We start from the raw sequence: 15,978 nt of genomic DNA on the forward strand, positions 1-15,978 counted from the left end.
GCACAGTTTGGCCGTATCGCCCGGGACAAACCCCGCGCTCACCGAAGCTACCCATCCGGGCGCGGCGGAATAAGCTTGCCCGATCGATGACACGTCCCCTTCCGCCCTAGCATATTCCGCACTTGAAAACCTCCGCGCGACGCGAGACTAGGTGACAAGGGGCTCCCCGGATCACGCCATCCGATTGGAGCATATGCAACCTGCTGCAGTGGCAGTCAGTCGATCACTAGCTGTTTTCGTCTGATTGCATCGTCTCTCCATTCGATCCCGAGTCCAGAACGCAATGAACTGTTAAGCACAGCACAGGTTGTCCACTTCACACTCACACAGCCACACAGGGAGGGACCATCGATCGGGGGCTGAGGTGAGGTGACTTTTTTTTTTTGTGAGCGAGCCTAGCTTGTTGGCGGTCGCGGGCAGGCTCGATGGCCGCGGGCAGCAGGGAGGAGAAGCAGGCCTCAGTCCTGGAGCTGGTCCGCTACGCCGACGCGCGGGACCGGTGCCTCATGGCGCTTGGCGTGCTGGGCAGCTTCGGCGACGGCATGATGCAGCCGCTCTCCATGCTCGTGCTCGGTGACATCGTCAACAGCTACGGCGGCGTCGGGACCGCCGACACCGGCTTCAGCTCCAACGCCGTCGACAAGGTAAGTTCTCACCCGTACATACCCTGTCACATCACATTGCCGGCACGGGCAGCACTCTCAACGAACGTTGCTGCAGTTCGCGCTTCGGTTGCTGTACGTCGCGGTTGCCGTCGGCGTCTGCGCTTTCCTAGGTGAGCAGTAAACGAGCAGCAGTATCAGTTTTCAGTTTTTTACCCGCCCACTGACGCTGTCAAAATTGTTTATAGAGGGGCTGTGCTGGACGCAGACCGCCGAGCGGCAGGCGTCCAGGATGAGGCGGCTGTACCTGGAGGCCGTGCTGCGGCAGCAGGTGGGGTTCTTCGACACGTCCGGCCCGTCCTCCTCGCAGGCCACCACGTTCCGGGTCATCTCCACCATCTCCGACGACGCCGACACCATCCAGGACTTCCTCGCCGAGAAGGTCTCTCCCCATCGCTCCTTGCGCCCTGCCCTTGCATGCATGCATTGCAACGCCGTGCCGGGCCGCTTAATGTCTCCTCGTTCATGTGTTCCAGCTGCCCAACATGCTGGCGAACATGACGCTCTTCTTCGGCGCGCTGGTCGTGTCCTTCGTCTTCGCGTGGCGGCTCGCGCTCGCGGGCCTCCCGTTCACGCTCCTCTTCGTGGTCCCGAGCCTGGTCCTGGGCAAGCGCCTGGCCGCGGCCGCCGGGGAGGCCCGCGCGGCGTACGATGAGGCCGGCGGCGTCGCCGAGCAGGCGGTGTCGTCCATCCGCACCGTGGTTTCGTACCGCGGGGAGCGGCAGATGCTGGACCGGTTCGGGCGCGCCCTGGCCCGGAGCACGGCGCTCGGCGTCAAGCAGGGGCTCATCAAGGGCGCCGTCATCGGGAGCCTGGGGATCATGTACGCCGTCTGGTCCTTCTTGTCCTGGATCGGCAGCGTCCTCGTCATCCGTTTCCACGCGCAGGGCGGGCACGTCTTCGTCGCCTCCATCTGCATCGTCTTGGCCGGAATGTAATGGCTTTGTTCATTGTTCATTCTCTGAAAAAAGTCAGATAACTGCTTCCATTCAATTCGGCTACCCTGATACGTACTTTATACGTGGCGCTGCTCTGACTCTGAGGTTTCCAGGTCCATCATGATGACTCTGCCAAACCTGCGGTACTTCGTCGACGCCGCGACGGCGGCGGCGCGGATGCGCGAGATGATCGACAAGCTGCAGCCTCTCGAGGCGGAGGGCAAGAAGGGCGTCACCAAGGAGAGCATCAGGGGCCAGATCACGTTCAAGGACGTGCATTTCTCGTATCCGTCAAGGCCTGACACGCGGGTGCTCGACGGCGTGAGCCTCACCATCCCTGAGGGCGCCACCGTCGGCCTCGTCGGCGGGAGCGGGTCCGGGAAGTCCACCATCATCTCCTTGCTGCAGAGGTTCTACACCCAGGACTCGGGCGAGGTACTGCTGGACGGCTGTGACATTGGCACGCTCAACGTGGAGTGGCTCAGGAGCCAGATCGGCCTCGTGAGCCAGGAGCCCGTGCTGTTCGCCACGTCCATCAGGGAGAACATTCTGTTCGGCAACGAGGCGGCGTCGCTGAAGCAAGTCGTCGTGGCGGCGAAGATGGCCAATGCCCACGATTTCATCACCAAATTGCCCCATGGATACGAAACCAATGTACGCAGACATTTCTAATTCTGGAAATGGCCAATGCTCATACTTCAGTAAATGACATGAAACTGTTTGGTGATTGCAGGTCGGGCAGTTTGGGACGCAGCTGTCGGGTGGACAGAAGCAGCGCATCGCCATCGCCCGCGCGCTCATCAGGGACCCCAGGATCCTGCTCCTCGACGAGGCGACCAGCGCGCTGGACTCCGAGTCGGAGCGCGCGGTGCAGGGCGCGCTGGACCGGGCGTCCGTGGGCCGGACCACCGTCGTCGTGGCGCACCGCCTCTCCACGATCCGCAGGGCCGACATGATCGCCGTGCTCGACGCGGGTCGCGTGGTGGAGTGCGGCACGCACGACGAGCTCCTCCTCGGCACGGAGGCTGGCGAAGGCGGCGGCGGCGTCTATGCACGGATGGCGCTGCTGCAGACGGCGTCCGTGGCGACGGAGGAACGCCAGCGGGTGGTGGAGGTAGAGCCGGAGAGCAGCAGGGTGTCGTTCCGTAGCGTTGAGATCATGTCGGTGGCCAGCGACTTCCACCCAAGCCCGGTGCCGTCGTTCAGGTCCGTCGAACGCTCCGTGCAAATGGAAGACGACGAGCTCAACGGCCACGCCCACGACATGGCGCGCGGCAGAAAGCCTTCGCAGCTCCGCCTGCTCAAGATGAATCGGCCGGAATGGAGGCAAGCTCTGCTCGGGTGCACCGGCGCCATCGTTTTCGGTACGGTGCTGCCGCTGTACTCTTACAGCCTCGGAGCTTTGCCGGAGGTCTATTTTCTCGGCGACGATCACCTCATCCGTTCAAAGACCAGGTACCGTGCCATGTGTCCGTCTGTGCTCTGCTCGCTGATACAGATTGCAGAGTGCCATGGCGATGTCAGTGACGATTGTCTCAACTCTGTTCTGAACAGGCTGTACTCCCTCGTCTTCTTCGGCATTGCCATCGTCTGCATCACGGCGAGCATCGTGCAGCACTACAACTTCGCCGTCATGGGCGAGCGCCTGACGGAGCGCGTCCGTGGACAGATGTTCGCCAAGATACTCACCTTCGAGGTCGGGTGGTTCGACGAGGACAAGAACTCAAGCGCCGCTGTGTGCGCGCGGCTGGCCACGCAGGCTACCAAGGTCCGCTCCCTCGTCGGCGACCGGATGTGCCTCCTGGTGCAGGCGGCCGCCAACGCGGCGCTAGGTTTCTCTCTGGCGCTGGCCGTGTCGTGGCGGCTCGCGGTGGTCATGATGGCGATTCAGCCGCTGATAATCGCGAGCTTCTACTTCAAGAAGGTGCTCATGGCCGCCATGTCCAAGAAGGCCAGGAAGGCGCAGGTGCGAGGGAGCCAGCTCGCCAGCGAGGCCGTCGTGAACCACCGGACGATCACCGCGTTCTCGTCGCAGCGCCGGATGCTCCGCCTGTACGAGGCCGCGCAGGAGGCGCCGCGGAAGGACAACAGGGTGGAGTCGTGGTACTCCGGCTTCTGCCTGTCCCTGTGCCAGTTCAGCAACACGGGCAGCATGGCGCTTGCGCTGTGGTACGGTGGCAGGCTCATGGCCAAGGGCCTCATCACTCCCACGCACCTGTTCCAGGTGTTCTTCATGCTCATGACCATGGGGAGAGTGATCGCCGACGCCGGCAGCTTGACGTCCGACCTAGCCAAGGGCAGTGACGCCGTGCGGTCCATCCTCGACACGCTGGACCGTGAACCGAAGATCACTGACGACGGCGACGAAGTCCACGAACCGAACAAGAAGAAGAAGAGGAAGCAGCAGCAGCAGCAGGAGATGAAAGGTGCGATCGAGTTCAGGAACGTGTACTTCAGCTACCCGACGCGGCCGGAGATGACGGTGCTCGATGGGTTCAGCCTCGAGATAGGCGCGGGGAAGACGGTGGCGCTCGTCGGGCCGAGCGGATCCGGCAAGTCGACGGTGATCGGCCTGATCGAGCGCTTCTACGACGTGCAGAAAGGCTCGGTGCTGATCGATGGCAGGGACATCAGGAGCTGCAGCCTGGCGCACCTCCGGTCGCACATCGCGCTCGTCAGCCAGGAGCCGACGCTGTTCTCCGGCACGATCCGTGACAACATAATGTACGGCGCTGAGCACGCCACCGAGGACGAGGTGACCTGCGCCGCCAAGCTTGCCAACGCCGACGAGTTCATCAGGTACAGATGCTGCAGCTGGCTGTGCATATCTTTGTTCGATTCTTCACCTGATTCCGTCTGTGTCGCAGCGCGATGGAGGGCGGCTATGACGCGCGCGTCGGGGAGAGAGGGGCGCAGCTGTCGGGCGGGCAGAGGCAGCGGATCGCGCTGGCGCGTGCGATACTGAAGAACGCGCGGGTCCTGCTGCTGGACGAGGCGACGAGCGCGCTGGACACCGTGTCGGAGAGGCTGGTGCAGGACGCCATCGACCGGATGCTGCAGGGGAGGACGTGTGTGGTCGTGGCGCACCGCCTCTCCACGGTGCAGAAGGCAGACATGATTGCGGTGGTGAAGAGCGGCAAGGTGGTGGAGAGAGGGCGGCACGGGGACCTCATCGCCGCCGGACGTGGAGGGATATACTACAACCTGATGAAGTTGCAACAGGGTAGATCGCCGTGCCTTAGTCCTAAGTAGACAAACTTCAAATTTAGGTCATGTTCTTGTGTATTAAACTAGGAAGAACTGGCCTGTCAATATGTGCAAGCAACCTTGGATGATTATTTAGACGCATAAATATTTTTCAAAAAAAATGTCATCAACTACTATCTCTATCCCAAATTACATGATGTTTGATTTTTTTTACCCCAAGTTTAAATACTTCTCTTATTAAAAAAATTTAAGTTATTTTGAAGAACTTTTATTAATAAACTAAGCCACGATAAAAGAAATAGTATTTTGTATAAATTTTTGAATAAGATATGAGTGGTTAAATTTGGTGTAAAAGAATCAAACGTCTTTAGGATGAATTGAGTACAAAGTAGTACATTATCTTAAAAATATTACATTTTTCATCTAGATTTTTTTTCTCATATGAGTTTGCATAGAACATTTCTGAACTTTTCACCATTGACCATCCCACGAGAAAAGTGCAAACAGATGCTCACTTTTACGACCGGCTAGACAAGACTGACCAGGCGGAGTCAACCGCCCAGCCCGCGGCGTCCCGCAGGAACGCGACCATGGCCTCGCACTCGGCGATCACCTGCTTGTCGGCGCCGGGCCTCGTGATCGGGGGAAAGAAGAGCCAGAACCCCGTGACGCCGACGAACGCCAGTGTCAGCGGCGTGGCCAGGGCGCGCGGCGGGCGCGGCCACCCTTCGTGCGCGGCCCACCACCCCTCCGCCACCGCGCACGCCCCGTGCAGCGTGAAGAACGCGGCCGCCTCCCCCGTCGGCGGCAGCAGCGTGATGTAGGAGAACATGGCCTCGTGCATCAGGCCGGAGACGACGAACGCGGCTAGCACACCCGCGCGGACGCCGAGGCGCGCCCGCACGGGGCGGAACACGCACTGGCGGAGCAGCGCCGGCACGGAGAGGTTCCACCTCCGGCCCCAGAAGTCCCGCAGCGAGGCCGAGAGGTAGGGCCGGTCGAACTGGGGCTCCAGCTCCAGCCCCGCCAGCGCGCGCGACGCCGCGGCGGCCGCCGCCAGGACGAGCTCCAGCGCGAGGTACACGTGCACGGAGTAGAGCGTGAGCAGGACGTACCCGTTCATCCGCTCCTCGTACCGGTACAGCGACACGATGGCCGCGAGCAGCGCGGCCATGACGGCGGACTCCACGAGCCCCAGGCCCGGCCTCGCGGCGGAGCTCTTGCTCTTGGGACCCCGTAGCGTAACGGGTAAGGTGGCGATGGCGACGAAGGTGGGCAGCGGGAGGGTCGGCTGGAGCGGGCCCTGGCCGGATGCGAGGAGCAGGAGCTTGAACTCGGCGGCCCAGGCGAGGAAGAACCCGGACACGGCGCGCGGGTGGAGCGCACGGAAGGCGAGCGGGAGGAAAGGCAAGGTGGCGAGCACCGGGAGGAACGCGGCAAGGCGGGGCAGGCCCGGGCGGAGCCGCCGCGCGGCGAAGCGGGCGTAGCCCATGCACGCGATCACCGCGGCCGCGACGGTGGCGAGGCTGTGAAGGTCGTCGGCGGCCATTTCCGCTGGAGGTGAAATCTAACAAGTGAGTTTCGGGTCCGATCCAGGAGCGCGAACCAGATCGGGCATTTGGAGTGGGGCTCCTTCGGGTTGGCCCCACGCCATTGAAAAACGTGTCTTCAACTTCATATATGGGAATCTTCCTAGCAGTAGCAGATTACTACTATAGCGTAGTCTAGACAATGATAGTACTAACATGCATGGTATTTTTGTCCTTATGTTTCAAATCGTCAGTAGTTTTGGTTTTGCATTAATTCAATCGTGTTTCAAAGAAAGGCATATTAATTCTACAATAGTAAAATAAATGCTCTGTCAAAATGTATTCCATGTTATATCTAATAAATTATTTTTTAGATTAATATAATATACATATATGTTTATGTATTTTTCAATACACTTGGTTAAAACTAGTGAATTTGTGACTTAGGGTTGGAATCTTATGACAAGTCAGTTAGTAAATACTAATATATTATGAATATCTATGACAAAATTGACTTTTCTTGGTCACCCCCTCTTTCTTTTCGATGTAGAAGAGACTATTGTGTGACACCTTTTTATATATATGATTCGGCCATATTCGTTTGAATTTATTGGCCATTAAATAATAATTTTTTTCTTATAACAAATTAGCATTAGCGCCAGCAACCGAAAAATCAGTCAGCCAAATAGGGCCGAATAGGAGGGGAGGCTAGAGTTTGTCACTGGAGCTTGTGTTACAACTTGTTTGTGGAGCTCACCATCAACAGATCAAAAATATAGTCAAGACTATTAGGTGTTTTAGTGAAATCATCTCATTCTAGCTAGTTGAGGTGGTGTTTCTATGAGTTCATTACATAATTTCGTAGAATAACCACATTCCTTATTCTTATACAGATTATTAGTTTGATAAGAATGTGGTGATGAATCAGCTCATTACATTGCGTAAAAAAGAGAAGTGAGATGGACCAACCCTTCTAAAACCAAACATTTTATATGTTCATTGGATGGTTAGGGGAGGAGAGCGAGGCCAGCTAGAGATTGAATTGTTTTCAGGCTGTCCATCTTAGCACCTCATAATCCTCACGACTTAAGACCACTCTCAGTTGTTCAAAGGATGAGAATCATCATACTGGATGCACGTTGCTGTTATTTTTCGAAGCTAAAATATTGCTGAAATTAATAATGAAAGTCAGAATATTTTTTTGATGGTCAAGTCAGAACATTTTAATCGAGAGCAAATCGCCTTTCGGAGAGGCCGAGAGGGGATCTCAAAACTCTCCAAGTTATTGTTCGAAATTCGAAAGCACAACAAGGCATTAGGGGATGTTTGGTTGGGGTGTTAAAATTTAATAGGTACTACAATATTTTCATTTTATTTAATGATTATTGTCTAATTATGGACTAATTAGTCTCAAAAGATTTCGTCTCGTAAATTATTGTCTAGCTGTGTTTTTATTTTTATAAATAGTATATATTTAGTACTACATGCATGTGTCCAAACATTGAATGTGATGGGTGATAAAAGAAAATCACAAGTAACCAAACAGGGCCTTATTTACTGTTCGAAATTCAATAATCACAGCAAAGCATGGGTATTGATGATAATAATAATAAAAAACCATCACGAAAACATGGGTTTCTTTGGAACGCCGAACGCAAGAACAAGAAGCAAATGTTAGGACTTATTAGGATGCCATATATGGTCCATTTTCCAGACTCCAATTCTGTAGGTAGAAAAAGAATAAAAAAAGAGCGCCGAGTTCAGCTTTCCACAGGAGAGGGAGACAAGTACTGTAAATGCTCGTGCACGGCGCATCCAAGGATGGAACATCGCAGCCTTGGCCGATCCGCCGATGGCTCCAGATGTCCCCCCCTATCAGTATCAGCCTGTCTTGGTGTGCTGGTGCCACCAGATTGTTATGGTCACCAAAGCGTCATGAGCAGCACATCTGACCAGAGTAAAGAGCTTTAAGCTGAACAACCTACCCGTAACTCATTTCAGCGTGGCAAATGGCGGTGCGTAGTTGGCAAGGTCCATCATGTCTGCCCGTGCGTGATCCTACTAGCTAGTATGAACTATGAAACGAAACTTCACAGAGGAACCCTGTTCTGAAACCGTAAAGGTTTTTTTTTTTATCTAGACCATTACAATTCTTCGAGTTTTGAGAAACGTCATTACAATTTATCTATTTAGAGATCTGCCATTATAATTTTATCTCTACTGCACCCATACCATTTTCTACGTTTGCCGTGTACAGGGGACCGTTGTTAGACAGTATGCATACACAAACACATACGGACACGTCAAGTCCACGTCTCTCCTCTTTCCTCCGTTAGATCGAGCATGCCTGTGGGTTGTGGCGGGCAAGCACTCGCGCACGGCGACCTGGGCGCGAGCGGAGCTGTGGCGTGGCCTGCGCACGAGGGGGAGCGGCCGCACGGGCGCGAGCAGCAGCCGCCGCCACCGTGGGCACGCGGATGAGCAACAGTCGCCGCCCCGCCGAGCAACACGCACGCACGAGCACTTGTAGTCTCAGCACGCTGTTGTGGAGAATGAAGACGACAGGGTGCTGATCTCCGTGTGGGCCTCCAACCCCGTCTCGTGCTGCCCATGGAGGAGGCGAGGAGCACAAGAAGCGCACATTGCGGCACCAGCTTCGACGCGCTACAGGCCACTGGAGGAGCTCGCGGCCGCCGTGGTCTGTTGAGGACGCCGCAGAGCAGGTGGAGAGCACATCCATGCCTATGGAGCTGGTGGCGTCCAAGTGCCCGACGACATCCGCGGGTTGGTCGCAGCCATGCATGAAAACCACCTGGGAGACAGGTTGGTCGATCGCGTGCGCCGTCGGCGCGAGCCCGCCATGCCGCTTCCCCCGCGCCGCGGTTTGCTGGCAAATTTGAGCGAAGCCGCGTCCGTCGCATCATCCGCGCGCACGAGTGGCGTTGCAGCTCCTCTGTGCGGGGCGCCGGCGGGCCTGGTCCTTGAACGCGGTGACCATGGCCAGGTGCCGCTGCAGCTCCTCTGTGCAGGGCGTCGGTGGGTGCGGTCCTTGAACGCGGTGACCACGGCCGGGTGGCGCTGCAGATCCTCTGCGTGGGCCGCCGGGAACGCCTCACATCGAGTCCTCCAGCGGGCCTGGGGCAGCGTTCCAAGGGAGGCAACGACGCATCTGCGAGCGTGCATCAGGCCAAGCCCAGTAGCCCACGACGACGGCTACCACAACGACTGTGACTCGTTGGCCTCCGTCATGGACGACGGTGGCGATTCCTCCATGTTCCGGTCGTGCTCCAGCTACTCGACCTCAAACTCGCATCCATGGACAAGGACGAAGGGAGACATGGGATGGGCTCTGGGTAGACACGCACCGGGGCCCCTTCTTGGAGCTGCGCTGGGGCGGCCGCCGTGCGTGCTCTGCACTAGGGCGGCGTGCCGTACGAGCTGGCCAACCCCACGGCGGCTGCCATCAGGTCGGAGCAGCACGGCGTCCGCGGCTACGGTAGTCGGAGCAGCGCCAAGAGCGGAGGTCCGAGGCATGTCGACATGGGCACAGGGTCCGCGGGCGGGCTCGGTCTCGCGAAGGAGACACGGACTTGATGTTCGTATACATTCCTGTAGAATACGTGACTGACAGTGGCCCCTTGTACGCTGCAGGTGTAGGGAATGGTATAGATGAGGTAGAATGGAAATTATAATGGCAGATATCCAAATTGACGAATTGTAATGGTGTTTTTCCAAACTCCAAAAATTGTAATGGTCTCAATCAAAAAAACCCAACCGTAAAACCTTCACTATTCCAGGATAAGCATCCACATATAACCGTCACGATCCATGCGTTTATTCCAGCACAACCATCACCTACATAGACCTCTGAACAGCAGCAGTAGCACGATTCACAACACAACGTCATCTTGGCACTAGGTTACGGTACAAATGCAGCACAATTTGATTCACGGCGTCCGGTGCTGGGCTGCTGGCTGGGGGTTCGGGGCGTCAGCCGTAGCAGCGGATGGGATCGCTGCATCCCTTGTTGGCGGACTGGCCGCCCTTCTGGAGGTACTGCTGGTGGTACTCCTCGGCGGGGTAGAACCGCCGCGCCGGCAGGATCTCGGTGACGATGGTGTCCTTCCAACCCTTCTGCTTCGCCGCCAGCGACTCGCGCGCCAGCTTCTCCTGCTCCGCCGTGTAGTAGTAGATGCCCGACCGGTACTGCGTCCCAACGTCGTTGCCCTGATGTGAGGAAGAAACGCAATTAAACAGGGTACAAATCGATCCTACCAAAAAAAAAAAAAACGTGCGTGGGCGGCGTGTTTCATTTATTTATGGAATCAAACGTATAACTGGCCAAACGACTTGATGTTAATGGTCAGGTTTCATACTGTTAACAGCCGCTTGTCTATCGCTATCCACGTTTCTTTTGATGAATGAATATGATGCTTCTCTACAAGAGATCGATTGATGCTGACTTGTTTACCATTGGGAACTTGGGATAGATTATCGATAGTATTTCTGAATTTTACCAGCGCTACTAGCATGAGGCCTTGCTTAGTTGACGAAATTTTTTTAGAATTCAGTGTATTTAATAATTATTATAAATTATATAATTAATTATTTTTTATTATATTTAATGTTATATATATATATATATCTAAAAATTCGATGTGACTATGAATTTTAAAATTTTTGTAAGGCTTTTCCCACCTAAAATTTTTTCATTCATCCCATCGAATCTTTGAACACATGCATGAAACACTAAATGTACATAAAAAAATAAACTAATTTCACAGTTTGGTTGAAAATCACGAGACGAATCTTTCAAGCCTAGTTACTCCATGATTAGCCTTAAGTGCTACAGTACCCACATGTGCTAATGATATACTAATTATGCTTAATGATTTGTCTTGCAGTTTCCTAACGAAATATGTAATTTGTTTTTTTATTAGTTTCTAAAACCCCTTCCGACATCCTTCCGACGCATTCGATGTGACATCCAAAAATTTTTCATCTCCAATGTAAACAGCGCCTAACACCTGAACAGCTAAAGTCAACGATTCGGGATATTAGCTACGTGGTGCAATAAAGAAGCAGAGATCGAATTCAACGGTTCCGATTCCGAAAGACGCAACTTGGCGTATCCTATACCGCGGAATCCAACAGAGTGACCAGGTCCATTGAACCTGGCTTGCACTTGCAGTGGACCCCCAACCAGCTCTGCCACGCCGGCGACAGGAAATCGATTGGCTAGGGCCGGCGCCGGCGACGGCGCCGCGGCGCCAGAGATAAATAATATCGAGCGTTTGTTTTCGCAGGAAACGCGGGCGCACCTGTCTGTTGAGCGTGGTGGGGTTGTGCTTGGCCCAGAAGACGTCGAGGAGGACGGCGTAGGGGCAGGCGTCGGGGTCGTAGTGCACGCGCACCACCTCGGCGTGGCCCGTGCCGCCGCCGCAGACGTCGCGGTAGGTCGGGGCGTGGCGGTGGCCCTGCGAGTACCCGACCTCCGTGCGCGCCACGCCGGGGAGGCGCTGGTACGCCAGCTCCACGCTCCAGAAGCAGCCCGCCGCGAACTGCGCCAGGGCCAGGCCCTCGCCCGCCGGCGCGTCCCCGTCCGGCGCCAGCGCCGGGCTCGCCGCGTCAGCGGTGGACATGGCGGCGCCCGTGGTGGTCGGTCGATCTGTCTGCTAGGGGTGGTGGTTGTCGAGGGCGCGGGTGATGGATGGATGGATCGCCTCCCAATCTGATGGAGGCCTGTAGCAATAGCCGTTTCTGCGCGTTTGGTTTTTGTTTAGGGGCTAGTTGCTAGTACGTGTTGTATCTTTCCATTTCCTCGGATGCCGCCGGGCGCCGGCCGGACGTCAGTGGTGACGTTTGGCCACTTGCTCGCGACACGTCGAGTTGCAGGTAATAAAGGATCAAAGATGCCGATACCCGGATCAACATTATTAATAATTTCTAGCTAAAAATTACCCAACATGTTTAAATCTTAAACAATGGGTGTGATATATATATGCCATCTATTCTAAATTATAAGACGCTTTAATATTTTTACTAAAGTATCAGGTATATAGTTTTTGTTATTCAATTAAGTATACTCCATCCGTCTGATAATAATGCACTTTCAGAGTTCAAATTTATCAAAAATAAGTTCATCTCTAGGTATAAAACAACCTAATTCTAATTGTTTTTTACTACTTTCTCTCTTCCAATTGTATCTTTATGGGCTATATTTGTAATTTCTCATTAGCATTGATCTCTCCACCAAAGTCCTAGAAGCACACTTATTTTAGGACGAATGGAGTACACTGTATCTAAATATATAATAAAATAATATTTCTGAAGAATTTAAAATATCTTATAATTTGAAATATAGGGAGTACATCTCTAATAATAACAAATAGAATACCTTTTATCTGTCTTGTTTGTTTTCGTGCTCTCTTAATAATGATGACTCCTTTTTTAGACCTAACTTTTGTCATAGTCACAACATACGTGAGCTCCACTTCATCGAACATGTAGAAAAGGCGGCTAGGTTTGAGCATAGGTTGATCTGAAAAGCCTCGGTGCAAAGAGTTCAATCGGCTAGATCTACGTATCTCGAAGTGGCGAGATGACTAGAATAGTGATGTGGGGTTGGGGATGAGCTTTCCTCATGGAGCGTTGTTAGCTTCTCCGTCTCCATTACCTCTGTTCACTAGTAGAAACATTGTTCCATGGCATCAGTTTCATGCACTCTAGCATTGCCCTTCAACAGCTCTTAGGGGACGATGACAAAGCGGCTCAGCCACGTAGGCATGTCGATAGACGTCCACGCAACCACCTATTCCCTAATGAGGTCATCCCCAAATACTTGGCTTAGATCTTCTCATATGCTAAGCTAAGACCTATCACCTGACGAGGTCATCTTTGAACGCCTGGCTCAAGCCACCTAACACATCGCATAGTGGAGCCCCCTCAACAAAGCCTGCCACGGGGCAAGGGGCTCTCCTCCAACATCATGCACCATATCTTCTGAGATGGATATGTGAAAAGGAAGCAAGTATGGCGTGCATTTGGATGATTTGGGGCTAATAACATGTTGTTTTGAAAGGATGGAGCTAACAATAAGCCTAGGCTCTTTCACTTTTGGACATATTGGTATCGTCAACTATGGAGAAGGGAGTCTCCTCACCCCCTCGTCTACATTACTAAAGCCTCTCTACACCAAGTTGTAAGGCCCTTAACATCACTAGTGATCCACACATGTTCCCATAGCCCTGATAGCCCAAGAAGTACTTGAACATTCGCCTCACAATATAACATACACATTTTTAGTGTAAGTTTCACTAAAAGTTTGGATCTTTTTTATACAATCCTAAATAGTGTGATATGGTTTATAGCAAAAAATTTATTCTCATATCCAAGATGTGCATTAAACTATTTTTGACCAACTAAAAAGTGTTTTTTGAACCAAAGAGTATCAACGAGATGGAAAATCTTTGCGCGTAGCCAAAAACCAAAGAGAAGAACCAAACACTCTAACACAAACCTAAATATTGGCTGGTCAAGAGTGAACGCTTAAACATTGATGGACCAACAACACCTGAAATAGCAACACAATAAGAAAGGTGTACTAACCCTCTGTTCGCTTAAACTTATCAGCCAAATTACGAGCCATTTAGTAGTGTTTTTCTCTTACAACAAATCAGCAAACAAGTATCATGGCTTTTCAACTTAGCACCAAAAGTGGATGAACGGCAAGTCGGCGGCGGAGGACCTCTTGAAGTTAGGGTGCTCCACCAGGCTCTCCCTGAACACATGCCGTGACACGAGAACGTTGTTCCTCGGCGTGGCCACCGAGCGGACAGCCCTAGCCGTCTTCTTCCTCGCGTTGTACACCAACAAACCGCAGTGGCTACCCAGCATGATGTTCCCTTGGTCGTCGCACGCCGCGGCCGTAGACCACAGACTCAGTGAGTAATGCGGTATTGATTGCCACGGCATTGGAACTTGGTGGCGGCGTTCCCACCTTCCGGCGGCGCCGTAGTCGACGAGGAACCAGAGGTCGACGTGCTTCTTCGCCCCGAAGTTGGCCGCCACGAGCAGCCCGTGCATGACGAACAGCTTCATCAGCGCCCGGGTGGCTGTCGAAGGCCCCGCCATCAGGTGGAACTTCTCAGAGTGCACGTCGAACGCCACCATCTCCGTCGTCGTCGACGACGACGACGAGTCCTGAGGACGACGTGGCGGCCAGTGCATGCTGTCGTGAAGGGCCACCGGTGTCGCCTCCGACGGTGCGTCCGGCTCCAGGTCATCGTCGTCGTCCGCGGCGTGTGTGTCTACATGCCGAGGCTCGGCGGCACCGGTGGAGAGGATGCACCACGCCCGGCCGGCGGACGTGACGCGGCCGCACAAGAGCCTGTACTCGCCGGACTGCTGGTGGAAGTAGAAAGCATACTCTCTAACGTTGGCGGTGCGGCGGCGGCCCAGGCCATAGCTTTCATCATCATCAGTGATGAGCTTGGGGAGCTCGGCCCACTGCCTCGTGACGGGGTTGCAGAGGAAGTAGATGCCCGCCGCATCCGTCCTGAATAGGAGGACGCCGTTGCACGAGTCGAGGAGGAGGGGATCCATGGAAGACAAAAGCACGGACCTGGGGTACCGGATGAGACGCCGCCGCTGGCCCGCCGCCGTCTCGCCGGAGACAGGGAGCACGTCTAGCGCGATGCCGACAGCATAGCCGTGTTGCGCCGATCGAGTCGAGAGGTACGTGTACAAGACAACCTTAGCCGGCTGCCGGCGCGCGTGGGCAGCGAGGAAGAGCGGGCGGGTCGTGATGTCGCGCCACGCCTTGCAGACGGCGCGGAAGCGGAGGACGGACTTGACCGGGAGGCGGACGAGGATCTCCGCGCAGATGTCATCGGAGAGATGAGGCGGCGCGGCGGCGAGTTGCGTCTCCATCCTGAAACTATGTTACCGGCCGATCAACGGCTCGGATATATGTATAAGCGTAAGAGTTTGATCGAACGCCGGATGTTCAAGCGTGATGGGCAATGATTCTCTTGATGGCTGCAAGCCCTGCAACCGTGACGTGAAGCACTGCAACTAGTAACCTTGAAGCGTGCGTTTAGAAGCTTAGAGAAACTCCATAAGAAAAAACAATTACCTTTTCTAAAAAATTGTCATTAGAGGAAATACCAGAATAGGGTGAAAAAAAACTCAGATATCCTTTCCTTATTTTTTTTCTCAATCAGTTGCCTCCCAATGGCTAAGATATAGATCGACCCAATTGTCATCAGTTAACAACTTTTTTATTTGTTTTGTTGGTTTCCTTCGTTAGAAAAAAACTCAGCTAACCTACTCTACAACTCTACCGAATAAGCAAGCCTTGGATGAAATAGACCTACCCATGGCTCCTTAGGCTTTGTTTGGATGTTGTCGGATTCATCTCAATCCACATGTGTTGGAGTGGATTGAGGTGGAATTTAGTTCAAGTTCCACTCCAATCCACCCCAATACATGTGGATTGATGCGAATCCGACTACATCCAAACAAGGCCCTAGATTGGTTTGGTATGGGCTAGATCAAAAGTAGGGGCGAGCTGGGCCCATCAAGAGGCGCACTGACTAGCATCAACGTCGACGTCATGGTTGGCTATGGCTTTATAGAGCG

General features: G+C 53.9%; 4 protein-coding genes across 4 annotated transcripts; 1 reads left to right on the forward strand and 3 right to left on the reverse strand.

The window, feature by feature from the left end:
* Window positions 354-4,945, forward strand: LOC8058734 (ABC transporter B family member 15). Its single transcript, XM_021463984.1, has 8 exons — window positions 354-644; window positions 721-775; window positions 851-1,044; window positions 1,139-1,596; window positions 1,714-2,254; window positions 2,334-3,055; window positions 3,155-4,399; window positions 4,468-4,945. Exons 1-8 carry the CDS (start codon window positions 426-428, stop codon window positions 4,850-4,852), a joined length of 3,819 nt encoding a protein of 1,272 aa, XP_021319659.1. The 5' UTR covers window positions 354-425; the 3' UTR covers window positions 4,853-4,945.
* On the reverse strand, window positions 5,181-6,511 carry LOC8073670 (probable long-chain-alcohol O-fatty-acyltransferase 5). Its single transcript, XM_002448015.2, has one exon. The coding sequence runs from the start codon at window positions 6,354-6,356 to the stop codon at window positions 5,325-5,327; it is 1,032 nt and encodes a 343-aa protein (XP_002448060.1). The 5' UTR covers window positions 6,357-6,511; the 3' UTR covers window positions 5,181-5,324.
* Window positions 10,058-12,266, reverse strand: LOC8058735 (peptide methionine sulfoxide reductase A2-1). The gene is made up of 2 exons (XM_002448016.2): window positions 11,658-12,266; window positions 10,058-10,563 (listed from the first exon to the last, which is right to left on the reverse strand). The coding sequence occupies exons 1-2, from the start codon at window positions 11,976-11,978 to the stop codon at window positions 10,327-10,329; spliced, it is 558 nt and encodes a 185-aa protein (XP_002448061.1). The 5' UTR covers window positions 11,979-12,266; the 3' UTR covers window positions 10,058-10,326.
* Window positions 13,877-15,494, reverse strand: LOC8058736 (F-box/kelch-repeat protein At3g23880). Its single transcript, XM_002448017.2, has one exon. The coding sequence runs from the start codon at window positions 15,265-15,267 to the stop codon at window positions 14,041-14,043; it is 1,227 nt and encodes a 408-aa protein (XP_002448062.2). The 5' UTR covers window positions 15,268-15,494; the 3' UTR covers window positions 13,877-14,040.

The sequence above is a fragment of the Sorghum bicolor genome, chromosome 6 (genome assembly GCF_000003195.3).
Source record: "Sorghum bicolor cultivar BTx623 chromosome 6, Sorghum_bicolor_NCBIv3, whole genome shotgun sequence".
Lineage (NCBI taxonomy): Eukaryota > Viridiplantae > Streptophyta > Magnoliopsida > Poales > Poaceae > Sorghum > Sorghum bicolor.

Excerpts from the sequence above, each read along its gene's own strand:
- LOC8058734 (XM_021463984.1), top strand. The coding sequence starts at position 426 with ATGGCCGCGGGCAGCAGGGAGGAGAAGCAGGCCTCAGTCCTGGAGCTG. Across the intron at positions 776-850 it reads CGGCGTCTGCGCTTTCCTAG|AGGGGCTGTGCTGGACGCAG; the intron begins GTGAGCAGTAAA and ends AATTGTTTATAG. Across the intron at positions 1,045-1,138 it reads AGGACTTCCTCGCCGAGAAG|CTGCCCAACATGCTGGCGAA; the intron begins GTCTCTCCCCAT and ends CATGTGTTCCAG.
- LOC8073670 (XM_002448015.2), bottom strand. The coding sequence starts at position 6,356 with ATGGCCGCCGACGACCTTCACAGCCTCGCCACCGTCGCGGCCGCGGTG.
- LOC8058735 (XM_002448016.2), bottom strand. The coding sequence starts at position 11,978 with ATGTCCACCGCTGACGCGGCGAGCCCGGCGCTGGCGCCGGACGGGGAC. Across the intron at positions 10,564-11,657 it reads CCACCACGCTCAACAGACAG|GGCAACGACGTTGGGACGCA; the intron begins GTGCGCCCGCGT and ends TCCTCACATCAG.
- LOC8058736 (XM_002448017.2), bottom strand. The coding sequence starts at position 15,267 with ATGGAGACGCAACTCGCCGCCGCGCCGCCTCATCTCTCCGATGACATC.